At 40.1% G+C, this 20603-nt stretch overlaps 1 protein-coding gene across 1 annotated transcript in view; it reads right to left on the bottom strand.

Annotated features, from left to right (window-relative positions):
* LOC126174755 (calmodulin-binding transcription activator 1) overlaps positions 1-20603 on the bottom strand; it is a 1816127-nt gene that overhangs the window by 27638 nt on the left and 1767886 nt on the right. Inside the window, exon 29 of the mRNA XM_049921082.1 lies at positions 11122-11271. Within this exon, the coding sequence (XP_049777039.1) occupies positions 11122-11271 (150 nt within the window). The remainder of the gene's footprint in view (positions 1-11121; positions 11272-20603) is intronic.

Consider the following 20603-nt stretch of genomic DNA (forward strand, 5'->3'; position numbering starts at 1 on the left):
GTTTGATTTGTGAAAAACTGGATGAGGATGTTGTATATCTTTGTCATCATGTGCTAACATCCAAGTATTTTTCACTTATCAGCAATATTTTTTAACGGCATGATAAAGTAGCTGTGGGTAGCTATTTGGCACCCATAGTTGCCAATTTATTCATGGGGGACTTTGATGATATGGCACTAAGACATATGGCTTTGCAGCCAATGTACTTCTAGATATACAATGATGGCACATTTTTGGTCTGGCTCCATTGGTGTGATGATCTTAACCAATTTCTGGACCATTACAACTGCCTTCATCTCACCGTTAAATTTTCCATGGAGGTTGAAAGTGATAGCAAGTTTCCATATTTGGTTGTAATGCTTTACAACAAACATGATGGTACTCTGAAAACTGACGCATGCTGATCGATATCTACATGTGAAGTGTTGTCATCCACAAACAAACATTATGGTATCTTTAGGAACATGTGTTACTTGTGACATGAATAGTCTAACACAGGAACTTGCACACTTAGCATTGGTGTTTATAGAAAATGGATACTCTGAGCAGCAGATTCATTGAGTTATTGAGTGGCCTTTATTCCTTATGCTGGGAGCACTGGAAGAATTTTTAGGAGATCTGAAATTAAAAGTGTGTTCCATCCACCTGCCAAGATCTGTCAAGACTGCTTTGAGACTCAGAAAGCCTGGGATATGAGAAATTCAATGTCGGTGTGGGAAGGCTAACATAGTCTGGTCCCTTCATGCAATTCAGGACAGGTGCATGGATCTTCTAAAATCCTCCTTTCAAAACAATGTCCATTCCATTCAACAGCTCTTCCAAGTTCTTTGCCATCTGACAAAATTACTATGTCACTGGCAAATCCCAAAGTTTTTATTTCTTCTCCCTGAACTTTAATTTCTACTCCAAATTTTTATTTGGTTTTCTTACTGCTTGCTCAATGTACAGATTGAATAACATGGAGGAAGGCAACAATCCTGTCTCACTCCCTTCTCAACCACTGCTTTCCTCTTAAGCTCCACAACTCTTATAACTGTCATCTGGTTTCTGTACAAGTTGCAAATAACCTTTCTCTCCCTGTACTTTACCCCTGTTACCTTCAGAATTTCAAAAAGAGTATTCCAGTTAATATTGTTGAAAGATTTCTCTGAGTCTACAAACACTATAAATGTAGGTTTGCCTTTCCTTAACTTATCTTCTAAGACAAGTTGTACAGTCAGCATTGCCTTGCATGTTCCTACATTTCTCCAGAATACAAACTGATCTTCCCAAAGGTTGGCTTCTATCAATTTTTCCATTATTCTGTAAGCAATTCATGTTAGTATTTTGCAACCATGACTTAATAAACTGATAGTTTGATAATATTCACACCTGTGAGCAACTACTTTCTTTGTAATTAGAATTATTATATTCTACTTGAAGTCTCAGGGTATTTCACCTATCTCATACGTCTTGCAAACCAGATGGAAGAGTTTAGTCATGACTGGTTCTCCCAAGGTTATCAGTACTTCTGACAGAATGTTGTCTGCTCCCAAGGCCTAGTTTTCACTTAGGCCTTTCAATGCTTCATCAAATTTTTCTCACAGTAGGTTATCTCCCATCTCATCTTCATCTACACCTTCTTCCACTTCTTAATACTGCCCTCAAGTACATCTCCCTTGTATAGACATTCTATACATTCTTTTCACCTTTCAGCTTTCCCTTCTTCGCTTAGGACAGGTTTACCACCTAAATTCTTGATATTTATACAGCTGTTTCTCTTTCCTCCAAAGGCCCCTTTAATTTTCCTGTAGGCAGTATCCACCTTTCCCCTAGTGATATAAGGTTCTAATCCTTACATTTATCCTCTAGCCATTACTGCTTAGCCATTTTGCACTTGTCAAGAACAGGGGAAAGGAATACATTAGAAGATGAAAGGGTAGCTTTGAGAAATGAAATAGTGAAGGCAGCAGAGGATCAAATAGGTAAAACGATAAGGCCTAGTAGAAATCCTAGGACAATATTGAGTCGGCTACAGCTGAAATATTGTTGACAATTTTAATGGATGTTCTCACTTATTTTCTCTAGATATCAAGTCATCCAGAAGTATTTCTATTGCCAGAGGGACAAATATAAACAGCTTTTTTCCTAGGTTGCAAGAAAAATCAGAGACATTAAGCTGCAAATTCTGCATGTTCACAGTTTGACCCATTCTTGGAACTTTGTAACACAAGAGGCAATGCAACATGAGACCATGGTGAGAGACTATATTTCAAATGTAACAGAAATGACCAAGTTTGTACATGGGTCTTCCATGTGACTAGCAATATTTGAGTCTCTGCAAGCTGCTCAAGATCCTGTAGCTCAATGGCATTGTTGCCCTGCCTGGTGGTGTTGTAGATTAAGTTCATTGAAAACTATTTGTCAGAATTGCGAACAGTTAATTTAGTTCTTCAAGAAATTCAAGCTCAAAGAACCCACAGCCACTGCTAAAGCTGAAGGTTTCTTAAATTTACTGTATTCTTTTGAATTTATCTTTGTCACTGCACTTAAAATGTTGGACCCAGATGAAGTTTTTAATGATTTTCTGCAAAATTCCTCTCTACAGCCCTAAAACCCCATGGTGACTATTAATTTTCGAGCAGGAATATCATTTTTCATAAACTGAGTGGGCAAGAGGCCTACTTGGTACACACATAAAGAATTGCTGTCTTTATGTTACCAAGAGAACTTACATAAAATGAGCTAAATCACTGACTGTCCATTCCCATGAACAGACACAGGCAGACAGTGTTTACAGAAAGGAATATATACCAGGCTGGAATTGACATTGTGAACAACTTTATGAATAGTATAGAGAAACTGGTGACAGCAATATTGCAGAAAATATCCTCCAAAGTCTTGATACGTGTAGAAGAGTACAATGGTATGAGATGGTAGAAAATGTAAACTACAGACATTCACATAGAAAGGCATGGACTCTCCTGCATAAGCTTCGCAGAGCCTCCAATAAACCTGGGCAGAAATCTGGTATTTCAGGTAACCAAATTGCTAACCATATAATTGAAACGTATGGATCATTCCATGACAAACAACATACGAGGGCTATCCACAAAGTACATTACGTTTTGGAATTAAAAATAAATAAAGTATTGGAAATTTTTTTATTATATTACAGATTAAAGCCACACTTCAATACTACTTTTCTACATAGTTGCCATTTAAATTAAGGCACTTATCGTAGCGATAGCCGAGCTTGGAAATTCATTCGTCGTAAAATTCGGCCGGCTGCGACTTCAACCATGTGGTTAATCAGTAACCCGGTAGAAATACGATTTTTGTGGATTTCCTGGAAAGAGGCACTACAATAAACTCTCAAAGGTATTGCCAAACTCGGCACAACCTCAGAAGAGCAATACAAAACAAGCGCAGGGGAAAGTTGGGCTCATAGATCTTGCTGATTCACGACAACGCCTGGGCCCACACGGCAAATGTCACTCGTGAAGTTCTCGAATCTTTTAAGTGGGAGTTGTTTCCTCATCCGCCGTACAGTCCCGACCTGGCACTGAGCGACTTCCACTTATTCCCAGCAATGAAGAAGTGGTTGGCTATGCAGCGTTTTGATGATGATGCACAGCTTCAAGAAGAGGTAACAACGTGGTTGAAGGCGCAGGCGGCCGAATTTTACGACGAATGAATTTCCAAGCTCGGCTATCGCTACGATAAGTGCCTTAATTTAAATGGCAACTATGTAGAAAAGTAGTATTTAAGTGTGGTTTTCATCTGTATATAATAAAAAAAATTTCCAATACTTTATTTATTTTTAATTCCAAAACGTAATGTACTTTGTGGATAGCCCTCGTACTTCCAAAACAAAACAAGAACTTACCTCTCTAAAAGCTTAGTACCCAAACAAATCCAATTTCTCTTCACCATTTACACTGGCTGAATTGGATGAGGCCTCGAAACAAACTAAACATGGTTAAGCACCTGATCTGGATAATATACACCCGAAGTTTCTGATAAACATGAGTAATGGTGGAAAAAAAAAATTGCTGGTCTGCTTGTTCTCCAACATCATACATAGTGTATCACTGCACAATGAGCTAAAGAGAACAAAAGTAGTGATAATTTTGAAACCAGGTAAACCAGCTGACCACACTCAAAGTTTACGACCAATTTCCCTTTTGAGCTGTACTTACAAACTATTGGAGAGGCTCATCTATAACAGAATTACTGGCTTCATTCTGGAACATATCCCAGTTGAGCAAGCATGTTTCAGCCCACAGAGGAGTTGCTGCGACCAGGTACTGGCCCTAACAACTTTCATAGAGGCTGGTTTCCAAGAAAACATGAGACATCTGTCACATTCGTAGACCTAACCATGGCATATGACACAGGCTGGAGAGAAGGAATGAATTACTAAAAACAATCCGATGCTGAAAAACTGGAACTCTCATCAACACCAAGATAAACAATAGATATTTCCGTGTTTACATGGGAGAAAATGTGAACATAGACAAGAAATTAGGTAATGGTCTACCACAGGGCTTCGTCTTAGCTTCCCTATTATTCAACTTGTATATCTCTTCCCTATTATTCAACTTGTATATCTCTGATCTCCCAATACCAGGTCAACAAAAGTCGCAGATGATATCACTCTTGCTTCTAGAACCAAGATTCTTGGATGTGGTAACTTAAGCACAGTAAAAGTAAAACTGAAATACATACAATCCATCTGGCAAACCAACAAGCTAGCATGGAGTTCAGAGTCAAACTTAACAGAAACACTCTTTGCCGTAACAAGTACTATAAATACCTTGGCATCACCCTTGACTGCACCCTTTAATATAGATAACATCTTGAAAGTACTGCTGCCAAGATAAAAACTCGTAACAATATTATTCAAATTTTTTATGGAATGACATGGGGAGCTTCAGCAAATACCTTGCGCACATTATCCATTGCACTGGTCTTCTCAGAAGCTGAGTATTGTGCCTTGGTGTGGCTAAACTGTTGCTACACCAATTTGATCGACGTTGAGATGAACCACACTATCCAGTTAACAATTGGGGCAATCTGACGAACAGTGATTTATTGGCTTCTTCTGCTGAGCAACGTTTACCCACTCACAATCTGCAGAAGTGAGGCCTTGCCTAGGAAATACCACAAGCTACGGGAGAACCTGGAATTACCCACACAGGAAGACATACCAAATTTACGACAAAGTAGACTCTGTTCAAGAAACTCACCATTACGGCATGCAGAACAGCTAGATGTCAGTAATGCTGGGGTGAGAGACTAGTGGGACCAGAGCTGTCAATTTATTGAAAATCCTGAAGAGTGTGAGTGGTTCCGAAAGTATAGCTGCGATACAGCTGGCACAGAACTCGACAGGAAAATGTGGGTCAAACTGAACAGAGATCACACTGGTCATGGACAATGCATAGACTCTCTTTACAAATGGGATGCTACAGAGTTTCCATTTTATGACTGAGTGGCTTAAAACCAGTCAGTCAAGCACATTAGATATGAATGCCCCTTGTGTTCCTATCAGAGGAGTTGGAGCGATCCCATGAAAGCTGATGATACGATTCTTATATGGATTAGGAACCTAGATATTGACATTTGGTTAGTTTTCTACATAGTTTTGTATTTTCATATCCCTATTATATATAGTATTACTAATGTTATATACCTGTAATTTTAAACTGATGTGAGCCATATGAATAAATAAAAAAAATAGTTAATCAACTCTTACAAACACATGGGTGAACAATTTGTAGGGACATGAAACAGGACAATCACACAGCCTTAGTCATAGGTAAAGCAGGTGGCAGACTGTGCTTCATTGGTAATTATTAGGGAAGTACAATCAGTCTATGAATGAGGCTGTGTACAAAACACTCATGCTATCAATCCCAGAATATTGCTCTAGTGTGTGGGATCATACCCGACAGGACTAACAGGGAATATTCAACAAACACTATGAAGGACAGCATCAATGGTCACAGGTTTGTTCGGCCCATGGGAGGGCGGCACAGAAAGAACTGGTCTAGCAGAGTCTTCAAGATAGACACAAACTGTCCCATGAAAGTCTACTTACAAAGTTTCTAGATCCAACTTTAAGTGATGAATCTGGAATATAACCCTCTATGTATTGCTCCCATACAGATTGTGTAGTCAAGATTAGACTAATTATAGTGTGCATAAATATGTTTAAACAATCATTCTTCCCATATTACATATGTAAATGGATTAGTGGCTCGCAGAGTACAGATTCAGATGTAGGTGATAGCACAATTCCTGATTGCCAACTGTTAACACTTATAGAGTCAAGTTCATAACAGTTTTCACGAGTGGTTTAAATTACATACAGTCTGTAAAAAACTGGAAGTTTATTTTTGGAAACAATTCTTAATCTTTTTTCTGAGCTGTTCTCCATCACATACTTTTTCCTTGTGCAGTTCAGTAGAAACAGCCTCTGTGGAGCTTGTAAAGAAGGAAAGATTGAGACAATGAGATGGATCGGTCAGCAACAAAACTGCATGCAAATGCCATAGGTCTACCTCAAGTCTCCATCTGATCCAAATTTTAATACTTCAGCAATTGCATATCATGACTACAATCTCCTTAACAATGTATTTTATAAAATCAATTCAGGTTTATTAGGGTTCATAACTATCAAAACCTATTTTCCAAATCCACATCATTGTGGGTTGAGCTGAACATTTAGATTTGTTAATACTGTCCTTGTACTTTGCTTCATGCTTTATGCATCCCTTTACACACTGTCTCGACTATTTGTACCTGTAACTATTAGTGCCTTTGCACTGGTCTTTTCTCTGAAGTGACTGTGTTGAGTACCCTATTTTAATTTCAGATTTCAGCAACTTCAAAATCTCATTTACATCATTTTATCTTTAATTTTCATAGTCTCTGCAACAAGAAGTTGAGTTCTGAACATCCACATTCCAATTTTTCAATGTAGGACTACTGATATCAAACCTGTTTCAATTTTATGTGTTCCACTTAGAGCTCTGGAACAAAAACTTTTAAACTGATTAAAAAAAAAAAAAAAAAAAAAAAAAAAAAGCAAGCTGCTAATCATTTGAGAGAAGAAAACTCAGACCACTTGGGTCAACCGCACTGTTCTCTTATGTAGCAGTTTCCTCTTGCTGTCTTCATTTGAAGCCAATAAGATATCTGTTCATCAGTGAAGCAGGAGACCTACTTTTCACTCCGTTTGCTAATCCACACCAATAAGACAGTGGTATTCTTGGTGATGGGTGTGTTCTCATCTCCCCAACCCTTTCCAGAAACATCTGGTCTCTGCATTTGTTAGCTGCTTACAACACAAGGCTGTTCCCTTTCTGCCACATGGAGATGAATGTCGAATTTTCCACTCTAAGGAAATAGACTGTAATGGTATTTTTAGATTCTCCAGACTTTCAGAGCAACAGAATAACAAGATATATGAAACAACTAATGTGCAATCACCAAGATAAATGGAACGGTGGTTTACAGCAAAAAACTGGTGATTTCTCAAACTGGGGAACAATCAAGAATGGGGTGCCACAAGGTTTGGTCTTGGGTCCTCTGCTGTTCTTAATATATATTAATGACGTGCCAGGGACCGATGACCGTAGCAGTCTGGTACCTTTAATCCCACAAACCAACCAACCAATGACTTGCCATTCTATATTCACGAAGATGCAAAGCTGGTACTTTTTGCCGATGATACAAGTATAGCCATCACACCCAACAGACAAGAATTAACTGATGAAATTGTGAATGATGTTTTTCAGAAAATCATTAGTGGTCCTCTGCAAATGGGCTCTCATTCAACTTTGACAAAACACAGTATATACAGTTCCACACAGTAAATGGAATGACACCATCAATAAATATAGACTTCGATCAGAAATCGGTAGCTAAGGTAGAATATTCAAAATTTCTAGGTGTATGCATTGATGAGGGGTTGAACTGGAAGAAACACACTGAAGATCTGGTGAAACTTATGAGTTCAGCTACTTATGCTATTAGGGTCATTGCAAATTTTGGCGATATACATCTCAGTAAATTAGCTTGCCACACCTATTTTCATTCTCTGCTTTCGCATGGCATCATATTCTGGGGTAACTCATCATTGAGTAAAAGAGTGTTCATTTCACAAAAGCATGTAATCAGAATAATTGCTGAAGCTCATCCAAGATCATCCTGCAGACACTTATTTAAAGAACTAGGGATCTTCACTGTAGCCTCACAATATATATATTCACTTATGAAATTTGTTATTAACAATCCAAACAAATTCAAAAGTAATAGCAGTGTACTTGGCTACAACACTAGGAGAAAGGATGATCTTCACTACTCAAAGTTAAATCTAACTTTGGCACAGAAAAGGGTAAATTATGCTGCCACAGAAGTCTTTGGTCACTTACCTAACAGCATCAAACGTCTGACAGATAGCCATATAGCATTTAAAAGGAAATTAAAAGAATTTCTGAATGGCAACTCCTTCTACTCATTAGATGAATTTTTGGATATCATAAGTGGTTAACCCCCCCCCCCCCCCCCACCACCCAAAAAAAAAAGTAAAAATTTAAGTGTCATGTAATATTTTGTGTAATGTAATATCTTGTATAGACACCTTTTATTAACCTGACACGTTCCACATCATTATGAAGTGTATTCACGATCTATGGAACAAGTAATAATCTAATCTAAACTTATAGCACAACTCAACTCCCTCTATGGGAATACTGAATAAGATTCTCTCTGGTATCCCTAAATCACTTCACACAAATTCTAGAAAACAAAACAATGAAAAGAGAAAAGACAGTCTCTAACTGTACAGGCATATAAACAAGATTGAACTTGTGCTTCAGGAGCAAGGCAGAGGGATGGGGGAGACACAGGTAAGGAGAAGGATGCAAGAGGGCTATGGAAGGACAGCAATAGAACAGAACAGGAATGTGGCACCAACAAGTTCACCCAGGTGCAGGCAGGGAATGTCTTTTATGGTATACTGGTACACAACAAAACAAATGGCAGGCAGTGAGGAGACAAGGGGCATCAAGGCTGAAGACAGGAAGAGTGAGAATTTTTGGGGCAGATTAACTGAACTAAAGTGAGCCATTTGAGTAGTGCATGGGGAGCTGTTGGATTGGGGATTGGGAGGGTTCAGATGGAAAGCTTGTTTGTGGTCACACCAACATCAAGAGCATGTGCAGAAGCTGCAACAGAGCTGACACATGACGTAACTGCTTCACAGGAGATCATATCTCTAATGGCATAATATATGTCTGTGACAACAAACAGTGTAATAGACTGTGCTGTGTAAGGATGGCATAAGGATGGACCATGATACTTTACATACTGTGTAGGTACTGGCACACCACTTTGGGTGATGTGGGGAAGATTTAGATAAGGGTATTCCTCATTCCAGGGCATGCAGGGCAGTTGAAGGGCTAATGGAGTATGTGGTTTAACTGCTCCAGTCCAGGGGAGTATTGGGTAATAAGTGTGGGTGCAGCCTTCAGCTGGCAAGTGGGGGTGGTTGGGATATTAGAAGAAAGAGTATATATGGCACAGTCAATATATCTCAGGACTAGAGTTTAGTGGTTAGCAGCAGTCCATGAAGACCCCAGCAAGATTTTCAGCATTCTGAGCAAGGGACTGGTCATCACTACAGATGAACTGTCCACAGTTCGCTAAACTGTATGGGAGAGATTTTTTGGTGCGGAAAGGATTACAGCTATTGAGGTTACGATACTGTTGATGGTTGGTACAGTTTACATGGCAGAGGACTGTTTGTAACTATTGTAGACATGGAAATTAATATACAAAAAAGTGGAAACTGAAAATGAGGATAATCTGTACTGATGAAGATACCATTAATAAACCTGAAGGCTCTCACAACAAGTTAATATAACACCTGTTTCCATTAAGCTTTTGATGTATTTTTCTTTGCGACAAGAATGAGCAAATTATAAAGTAGAATGGAATCATTAATAAGCATATTTTGGAAGAAATTCACACACAGAATTATACTGAAATATTACTACATTCTTTAAAGGGAGGCAATACTTGAGAAGGGAGTTAGGGTTGTAAATTATATCCATATTATTCAATCTGTACATTGAGTAATCAATGAAAGAAACTAAGGAAAAATGTTGAAAAAGAATTACAACCCTTGGAGAAGAAATAAAGACACTGGGATCTGCCAGCGACATTATAATTCTGCCAGAGATGGCGAACAATTCAAAGAGCAATTAAATAAAGTGGATAGTGTGTTAAAAACAAGTTAAAAAACGAATATAAGGAAAAGCAAAATAATAGTAATAGATTGAAGTCGAATTACATCAGTTGATGTTGAGGGAATTAGTTTAGGAAAGCAGTGAACATCAGTCTGTAAGCAGTGTAATAAATGACAACATTACAATTAAAGAGTATATAAAATGCAGACTGACAGCATTAACAAAACCTTTCCACAAAAAGAGAAAAATGCTAACACTGAATACAAATTCAACTCTTATAAAGTTTTATCTGAGAGTATTTTGCAGGAGTGTAGCCTTACATGAAAATGAAATGTGCACAGTACAGACAAAAAGAGAATCATAGCTCTTGATGTGCTTTGTGTGCCACAGGAGAATGCTGAAAATTAGTCTGGTAGATTAGATAACTAATAAAGATGTACTGAATTGAACTGGGTGGTAAGAAATTTATGGCACAACTTGACTAAAAGAAGAGATAAGTTGACATGTCACACCAAGGAATAGTAAATTTGCTACTGGAGGGAAGTGTGGAGGTAAAAATTAAAAAAAGGAAGATGAAGCCTTGACAACAGACTACAGTAAGCAGATTCAAGTCAGTATTGGTGACAATAATTATGCAAAGATGAAAAGACTTCCATGTGATAGATCAGTGCAGATAACTCCATCAAACCAGCCATTGGACTGAAAACAACAACAACACTGTTATATTTATTTCTACCTTCTGAAAACATATTTTCACAAAGTGGGACAAGAATGTTTGTATTTTTTCTGAGCACTTCACAAAATGTGTGTGAATCCCTGAACCTTGCAGACACCAGAATGAAATGAAATGCATGTATAGGCATAAAAATAAGAAGTATACCTGGGGCTAGATGCCACTGGACGGCCACTGCTATTTGGAACGTTGGTGGAGCATCCCATACTGCCGGGACAGGGCAACTTTTGGAGGGCATCCACTGACTGGCCCTCCAGCTTCTCTCTTTCGGCTGCCAAAGCTCGCTCTCTCTGCAATCTACACAGTTACATTAAAAAGCACAATTAATCACAGTCAGTTTGACAAGGAAAAAGACATAAATTGTCAATAGCAGTGGCAAAAATGGCAAGACATATAAAACTGAAAATATCTAAACAAATAACGTACTGGACTTCACAACAAAAGTTATATATTATCACAGCAGGCCAAGCAACTCTGACAGAAATCTGTACCATACTCAAAGTGACACAGATATATGACACTATTTTTTAACATAGTCACCAAAGCCTCTGTTACCACCAGTCGGAACATTCCACCAGCTATTCAATCCCCAACAATAGAAATTGCTCCTAGTTCATGGAGGCATTTGGAAAGCATCCTCATCATTAGAAAATCTTCCCCCCCTCCCCCCTCTCCACAAGATGTTCTTCCTTGACTGCCTGGACATTGTTGTCCATTGTCTATTGTCAATGTTCATGGCTCTTTTTTCCAATCATCAGCAGTGAAGAAACTTATTGCCACCATTTCACTACACCTGCATGTCACACTGCATTTGGTCCATATACCACCAGAATTTCATGTCTAACCTGTGTTTAACTTAGACATTTTGCCCACAAGAATCATACTGTCCCACATACCTCAACTTTGGAGTATGTTTCCAGTTGCCACACCATTTCACTCTCACACTGTAATGCACCTGTTATCCATGCTACACCAGTACTATGTGTGCAGGCAACTCAGAACATGTGCTCTTTTCTGACAATATGCAAGTCTTGATGCACTAAATTACTTTCTGAAGTCCCTACATTAATACAAGAATTCTTCAGTGGCAAAAATAAAGAACTATTATTTTCAAAATTTTCATACAAAGTGAATTCTGTGTGTATGAACTGTCTGCATGATTAACAAGAATATATAATATATAAAAATCTTACTAAACAATAGATTACCAGTGATTTCACAGACTAAATGATAAGCAATGTATAAACGGAATAACATTCACAAACAAATGTTTGTAGAAGTATTTCTGCAACTTTGTTCTCCCAGCACAACACCTGTACAACCATTCTAACTTTGCTGTGTGGGTCACAATCAGAACTTGCATAGCACAGAAGCTGTGTGCTATTATTCATCAAATACCTAATGATTATATTACATGAAAAGCTATGCATTTCAATATTATCTTCACTTCTCAATTCATTGGACTATTTCAAAAGTAGATTTCCAACGTGAAATTAACCAACCAAGTATTGCATGCAAAACCCAAATTTTTTAAAGTGATATGATTGGTTCAGTATCATGTCTTAAAGTGAGGTTTATCCTACCCGCAATTCTCTCTTCACCACAAAGAATTACTTTTCTTTGCTTTTCCAATCTTTCAAACATCTTTTTCAAAATCTAATTCTCTTCTCATTCTACACTGCCTGACAAAAAATGTGAAGCACCAAGAAGGGGAGGAGGAAACATATTGAAACTTCACAGGTTGAGAGGGTATGTGACAGCAAAACTGAGTCAAATTTGCAAAGAACTTGGCAATGTATGAGCACTTATCAGTATCAACTTGCAAACCCTGTGACCTGGTTTCATGCACTGATTTAATTTGGAAGGATGTCAGACCCATAATTGTTGCAAATAGTCCTCTGTATCCTTGTTACAGACACTGAAAAGAGCTGATGTCTGCGCTGTTCCCACACACACCCTAACGGGGTCAGATCTGGGGTTCTTGCTGGCCACCACCTCAACATCATTGTGTCGGTTGGTCACAGCCAGTGTGCTCCCTACCGCCGTTGGATAAGCAGCTGCCAGCAGCAAGTCGTATATTCTTAGCTCACTTATTTGTTACATAGTTTTATTCTTAATTTCTTTGTGTGTTTTTGGCACTTGCATTGTTTAATTCATAAATTTTGGGCATATTATAGTATTTGAGAGTTGTAGCATCGCGTTTTAGTACCTGAATAGTATAAATTCGCTTAGTCGTCTGTCTTCTGCTTTTGTTTTGAATAGCCAGTGTCGGTTGGTCACAGCCAGTGTGCTCCCTGCCGCCGTTGGATAAGCAGCTGCCAGCAGCAAGTCGTATACTCTTAGCTCACTTATTTGCTACATAGTTTAATTCTTAATTTCTTTGCGTGTTTTTGGTACTTGCATTGTTTAATTCATAAATTTTGGGCGTATTATAGTATTTGAGAGTTGTAGCATTGCGTTTTAGTACCTGAATAGTGTAAAATCGCGTAGTCTCCTTCCGCCGCCGAGCAGTGTGTCAGCAGTGTGCAAGTAGCAGCATTACTGCATTTACTAGGCAATCTTGTATTTTAATAACCATTTAAATTTTGTGTCGAATTGTTTGTGCTCTCTGTAGATTAGTTGAGACGTTCTTTGCACAACAGTTTTTAGCATGGAAAGGGACTGCAACTGCTGTGTTCGGATGCAGGCTGAGTTGGCATCCCTTCGCTCCCAGCTTCAGGCAGTGTTGGCTTTGGTTACACAGCTTGAGGCTGTTGCCAATGGGCATCACTGTGGGGGTCCGGATGGGGGTTTGTCGGGTACAGCCAGCTTGTCCCACGCATCCACCGATCGGACTACAACTGTGGCTGCCCGGGATACTGCCCACATTGAGGCTGATCCCTCACCTGTGGTAGAGTGGGAGGTCGTCTTGAGGGGTGGCAGGGGGCGAAAGACATTCCGGAGGGCTGAATGGAAGGCCTCTCTAGTTTGTCTGACAAACCAGTTTCAGGCTCTGTCTCAGGCTGATACTGATCTTCGGCCAGACATAGCTGCTTGTCCTGTTCCAGAGGTTGCCCCTCAGTCTGCAAGATCCGGGCGGTCACAGAGGGCGGGCTTACTGGTAATTGGGAGCTCCAACGTCAGGCGTTTAATGAGGCCCCTTAGGGATATGGCAGCAAGAGAGTGGAAGAAAACCAATGTGCACTCTGTGTGCATACCGGGGGGAGTCATTCCAGATGTGGAAAGGGTCCTTCCGGATGCCATGAAGGGTACAGGGTGCACCCATCTGCAAGTGGTCGCTCATGTCGGCACCAATGATGTGTGTCGCTATGGATCGGAGGAAATCCTCTCTGGCTTCCGGCGGCTATCTGATTTGGTGAAGACTGCCAGTCTCGCTAGTGGGATGAAAGCAGAGCTCACCATCCGCAGCATCGTCGACAGGACTGACCGCGGACCTTTGGTACAGAGCCGAGTGGAGGGTCTGAATCAGAGGCTGAGACGGTTCTGCGACTGTGTGGGCTGCAGATTCTTCGACTTGCGCCATAGGGTGGTTGGGTTTCGGGTTCTGCTGGATAGGTCAGGAGCCCACTACACGCAGCAAGCGGCTACACGGGTAGCAGGGGTTGTGTGGCGTGGACTGGGCAGTTTTTTAGGTTAGATGGGCTCGGGCAAGTACAGAAAGGGCAACAGCCTCAAAGGGTGCAGGGCAAATTCAGGACATGCGGGGACCAAGCAGCAATCGGTATTGCAATTGTAAACTGTCGAAGCTGCATAGGTAAAGTACCGGAACTTCAAGCACTGATAGAAAGCACCGAAGCTGAAATCGTTATAGGTACAGAAAGCTGGCTGAAGCCAGAGATAAATTCTGCTGAAATTTTTACAAAGGCACAGACGGTGTTTAGAAAGGATAGATTGCATGCGACCGGTGGTGGCGTGTTTGTCGCTGTTAGTAAGAGTTTATCCTGTAGTGAAGTAGAAGTGGATAGTTCCTGTGAATTATTATGGGTGGAGGTTATACTCAACAACCGAGCTAGGTTAATACTTGGTTCCTTTTACTGACCTCCCGACTCAGCAGCATTAGTGGCAGAACAACTGAGAGGAAATCTGGAATACATTTCACATAAATTTTCTCAGCATGTTATAGTCTTAGGTGGAGATTTCAATTTACCAGAAATAGACTGGGACACTCAGATGTTTAGGACGGGTGGTAGGGACAGAGCATCGAGTGACATTATACTGAGTGCACTATCCAAAAATTACCTCGAGCCATTAAACAGAGAACCGACTTGTGGAGATAACATCTTGGACCTACTGATAACAAACAGACCTGAACTTTTCGACTCTGTAAGTGCAGAACAGGGAATCAGTGATCATAAGGCCATTGCAGCATCCCTGAATATGGAAGTTAATAGGAATATAAAAAAAGGGAGGAAGGTTTATCTGTTTAGCAAGAGCAATAGAAGGCAGGTTTCAGACTACCTAACAGATCAAAACAAAAATTTCTGTTCCGACACTGTCAATGTTGAGTGTTTATGGAAAAAGTTCAAGGCAGTCGTAAAATGCATTTTAGACAGGTACGTGCTGAGTAAAACTGTGAGGGATGGGAAAAACCCACCGTGGTTCAACAACAAAGTTAGGAAACTACTGCGAAAGCAAATAGAGCTTCACTCCAAGTTTAGACGCAGCCAAAACCTCTCAGACAAACAGAAGCTAAACAATGTGAAAGTTAGCGTAAGGAGGGCTATGCGTGAAGCATTCAGTGAATTTGAAAGTAAAATTCTATGTACCGACTTGACAGAAAATCCTAGGAAATTCTGGTCTTATGTTAAATCAGTAAGTGGCTCGAAACAGTATATCCAGACACTCCTGGATGACGATGGCATTGAAACAGAGGATGACACGCGTAAAGCTGAAATACTAAACATCTTTTTCCAAAGCTGTTTCACAGAGGAAGACTGCACTGCAGTTCCTTCTCTAAATCCTCGCACAAACGAAAAAATGGCTGACATCAAAATAAGTGTCCAAGGAATAGAAAAGCAACTGGAATCACTCAACAGAGGAAAGTCCACTGGACCTGACGGGATACAAATTCGATTCTACATAGAGTATGTGAAAGAACTTGCCCCCCTTCTAACAGCCGTATACTGCAAGTCTCTAGAGGAACGGAAGGTTCCAAATGATTGGAAAAGAGCACAGGTAGTTCCAGTTTTCAAGAAGTGTCGTCGAGCAGATGCACTAAACTTTAGGCCTATATCTCTGACATCGATCTGTTGTAGAATTTTAGAACATGTTTTTTGCTCGAGTATCATGTCGTTTTTGGAAACCCAGAATCTACTATGTAGGAATCAACATGGATTCCGGAAACAGTGATCGTGTGAGACCCAACCCTCTTTATTTGTTCATGAGACCCAGAAAATATTAGATACAGGCTCCCAGGTAGATGCCATTTTCCTTGACTTCCGGAAGGCGTTCGATACAGTCCCGCACTGTCGCCTGATAAACACAGTAAGAGCCTACGGAATATCAGACCAGCTGTGTGGCTGGATTGAAGAGTTTTTAGCAAACAGAACACAGCATGTTGTTATCAATGGAGAGACGTCTACAGACGTTAAAGTAACCTCGGGCGTGCCACAGGGGAGTGTTATGGGACCCATGCTTTTCACAATATATATAAATGACCTAGTAGATAGTGTCAGAAGTACCATACAGCTTTTCGCGGATGATGCTGTAGTATAGAGAGAAGTTGCAGCATTAGAAAATTGTAGCGAAATGCAGGAAGATCTGCAGCGGATAGGCACTTGGTGCAGGGAGTGGCAACTGACCCTTAACATAGACAAATGTAATGTATTGCGAATACATAGAAAGAAGGATCCTTTATTGTATGATTATATGATAGCAGAACAAACACTGGTAGCAGTTACTTCTGTAAAATATCTGGGAGTATGCCTGCGGAACGATTTGAAGTGGAATGATCATATAAAATTAATTGTTGGTAAGGCAGATACCAGGTTGAGATTCATTGGGAGAGTCCTTAGAAAATGTAGTCCATCAACAAAGGAGGTGGCTTACAAAACACTCGTTCAACCTATACTTGAGTATTGCTCATCAGTGTGGGATCTGTACCAGATCGGGTTGACGGAGGAGATAGAGAAGATGCAAAGAACAGCGGCGCGTTTCGTCACAGGGTTATTTGGTAACCGTGATAGCATTACGGAGATGTTTAACAAACTCAAGTGGCAGACTCTGCAAGAGAGGCGCTCTGCATTGCGGTGTAGCTTGCTCGCCAGGTTTCGAGAGGGTGTGTTTCTGGATGAGGTATCAGATATATTGCTTCCCCCTACTTATACCTCCCGAGGAGATCACAAATGCAAAATTAGAGAGATTCGAGCGCGCACGGAGGCTTTCAGACAGTCATTCTTCCCGCGAACCACATGACTGGAACAGAAAAGGGAGGTAATGACAGTGGCACGTAAAGTGCCCTCTGCCACACACCGTTGGGAGGCTTGCGGAGTATAAATGTAGATGTAGATCATGCAGACAGTTCATACAGACAAGTGTGAATGAGCACTATCCTGTTGAAAAATTGCACCACAATACTGCCACATGAGAGGTAACATATGAGGACGCAGGATGACCATGATGTACTGTTGTGCCATCCAAATTTCCTGTCACTACCAGCTGTGATTGAAGTCATCCCTGATGCCCCCCTCACACCAACATGCTATGCCTCTCCAAAACTCTGGAAGAATGTAACCTCTCTTCATGTCTCCATCACACTTGACAATGAGAGTCATCCAGGGTAATGCAGTTCTGTATTTCATTGCTGAACACAACACTTACCAGTCATGGTACCACTCCAGGTACTGATGTTTGAGGTGTGGTGTTAATGGCAGCCTATGCATGGAATCGTAATTCTCTAGTCTGACTGTCGATAGTCTCTGACCAATGGTGTAGGTTGACACAAAATGTTCCAGGGAGTTCATTACTTTTTCTCGAATGGCAGGAACAGATGTAAAAGTGTTATCACATGCTTGGTGCACAGTATAGCGGTATTCTCTTGTAGTGGTCAGATTTGGTTGACCACAACTTTGAAGATGAGTGTGCTTGCTCAAACATTCCATTACAGTCCACCACTGTGCCATTGTCACATCTGACTGCTTGGTAAATCTGCATATTGCATGATTCTTCTGGTCAAATGGAGACAGGCCCCCATCAGCCTATGCCATGTGCTGATAGCTCTGTCTCATGTGAGTATATGGCATATCTGTGTCCTTCACAGTGATCACTCAAATTATGACAATGTTCATGTCCCTTATATCCTTTACAAGGCCTGATAACAACACTACATAAAACAATACAAATGTACTATGGTGGCCAGTCTATCAGTAATAGCAAATGGCAACTCCAAATCATTTACAGGGGCACTGATGGTGTGTCTGTGTACAGAGTTACATTGACATCTGACCTTGTCTTCTGAGTGCTTCACATTTCTCTCTCTCTCTCTCATAGTTCAGAATGGATAACAATACACAACCCATGGAAGAAATATGAGCTAACAACTGACAGTCCCTGAAAAAGGATCTTGATATTCTGGTTAACAAATGGTCTGTTATCCATCCCCAAAATCTACAGTATGGTGCACATGACAGTAACTTTCTAAAGAAACAACAAGACTGTCTATTGGGAAAGTAATATTACAGTGTTAAAAAATTACCTAATAAAATAAATCTGTTCATAAAGATGTACAGAATTCATTTTATTAAAAAAGCTAAACAAAATTGTTGCTATTTAAAAAAAGTGAATGCACAATATTTTTTATGTATCTTAACTAATGAGCCAAACATTATGACCACTGATAATCTTGAGACTGAATGTCACCTGATGGCATGTAGGCACGTAATACAGAAAGGAAAGTATATAAGCAGGAAGGAGACAAATGGGGGCTCATTCTAATCATGACACAGGCTGCAAATAGGGAAAATTCATTGACATAAGCAACTTTGACAAATGGCAAATTGTTCTGGCCTCGTAGCATCTCAAATAGCAAGCTGGCCAGAGGTTTGCACACTACTGTCATAAGCATCTATGGAAAGCAGTTGATGGATGGTGAAACCATGAGCTGGTGATAATATGTAAGATGTCCATGCTTCAACACAGAATGTGGAAATACAGGCTCATCCACTCTGTAAAACAGGACACATAGTGATCTATAGCACATCTGATGGCCAAGCACAATGCTGGTACAAGTACAAGTGCTTTGGAGCAGACTGTTCAGTACACACAGTTGATCATGGTTTTCTACAGCAGATGACCCTTCATGTTTTTATGATGACTCACCATCATCAATTATGATGCAGTGGGCATGGAATCACCAAGAAGATGAAAACATGATGTCTGGTTGGATGAATCACTTTTTCTTTCCACCACCAAGTCAGTGGTCATATGTGGAAATGCCATCATTGGGGAAATGGGTGCCTCAAACATGCACCATGCCACAAATGCTGTCCAGTGGGGGAGAGATCAGTGTTCTGCAATGGGAGATATTCACCTAGGTTTCCATGCAACCTATGGTAGTAACTGCAGGCATGATGACATCTGTGAACTATGTAAATATTATTGTGGACCACCTGCATACCCTCAGAATTGATGTCTACCCATTGGTGATGCCATGTTCAGCAGGATACCTGTCCATGTCTCATGGCCAGAATTGTGCTACAGTGGTTTGGGGAGCATGATAGTGAACTCACGTTTATGTCTTGGCTACCAATTCACTTTATCTGAAACCAACGGGACATATCTGTGTCACTATCAAGCACCATCTCTGCTCTCACAAACCTGAATCCCTACTATGGACTTATTGAAACCATGCCTTAGAAAATAGCTTCTTTATTGTGTTCCAAAGTTGGACCAATACACTGCTAAGTAAATGGTCATAATGTTTTGACTCATCATTTCTCACAATAAGCAATGTCATCTACAGAGTCAAATAAAAATAAATCTGTCTGCCAAATCTTAATGTTGTGTCTGTCTATGATCCAAAGAAACTATAAACCTCTTGTATGATTTTCTCTGTAAGCACAAAATTCTGTGAAAATGTTTGTATAAGAAATGGCTCACATAGATAAATTTCCGCTTTCAATTCCTTTTATGATATTGTATGGTGATACTAATCATCTTATTAAGAAACACTAAGAGTATTACAGTCATGTCTTTTGAAACAGTATTAGTTTCTGCATCTGTAACGTGATGATTGATGGCAGTTTAGGGTAATTTCTGAAGAGAAACTGTCCTGAAGTGGGAGGGTTGAACAGTTTTCAGATTGGTCACACCTCATGTACACAGCACTGGGCTTATTTGCGATTTATAACACAGACTGTAAGAGTGATTAATAGATAGACAAAAGAGGCGATTTCCCTCCCTTTGGCTTAACAATCTTGTACTGTCAATGATTTGCTGAATTTTGCAAATTTAATGCAACTTACAGTTCACCGTCAACACAGCACTGGGCTTATTTGCCATTTGTAATACAGAATGCAAGAGTGATTAACAGAGAGCCAAAAACGGTGATTTCCCTCCCCCCAGCTTAATGACCTTGTACTATAATGGTTTGCTGAATTTTAAAGATGTATCACAAGTTATAGTTCACCAGG

Source organism: Schistocerca cancellata, chromosome 3 (genome assembly GCF_023864275.1).
Source record: "Schistocerca cancellata isolate TAMUIC-IGC-003103 chromosome 3, iqSchCanc2.1, whole genome shotgun sequence".
Taxonomy (NCBI): Eukaryota; Metazoa; Arthropoda; class Insecta; order Orthoptera; family Acrididae; genus Schistocerca; species Schistocerca cancellata.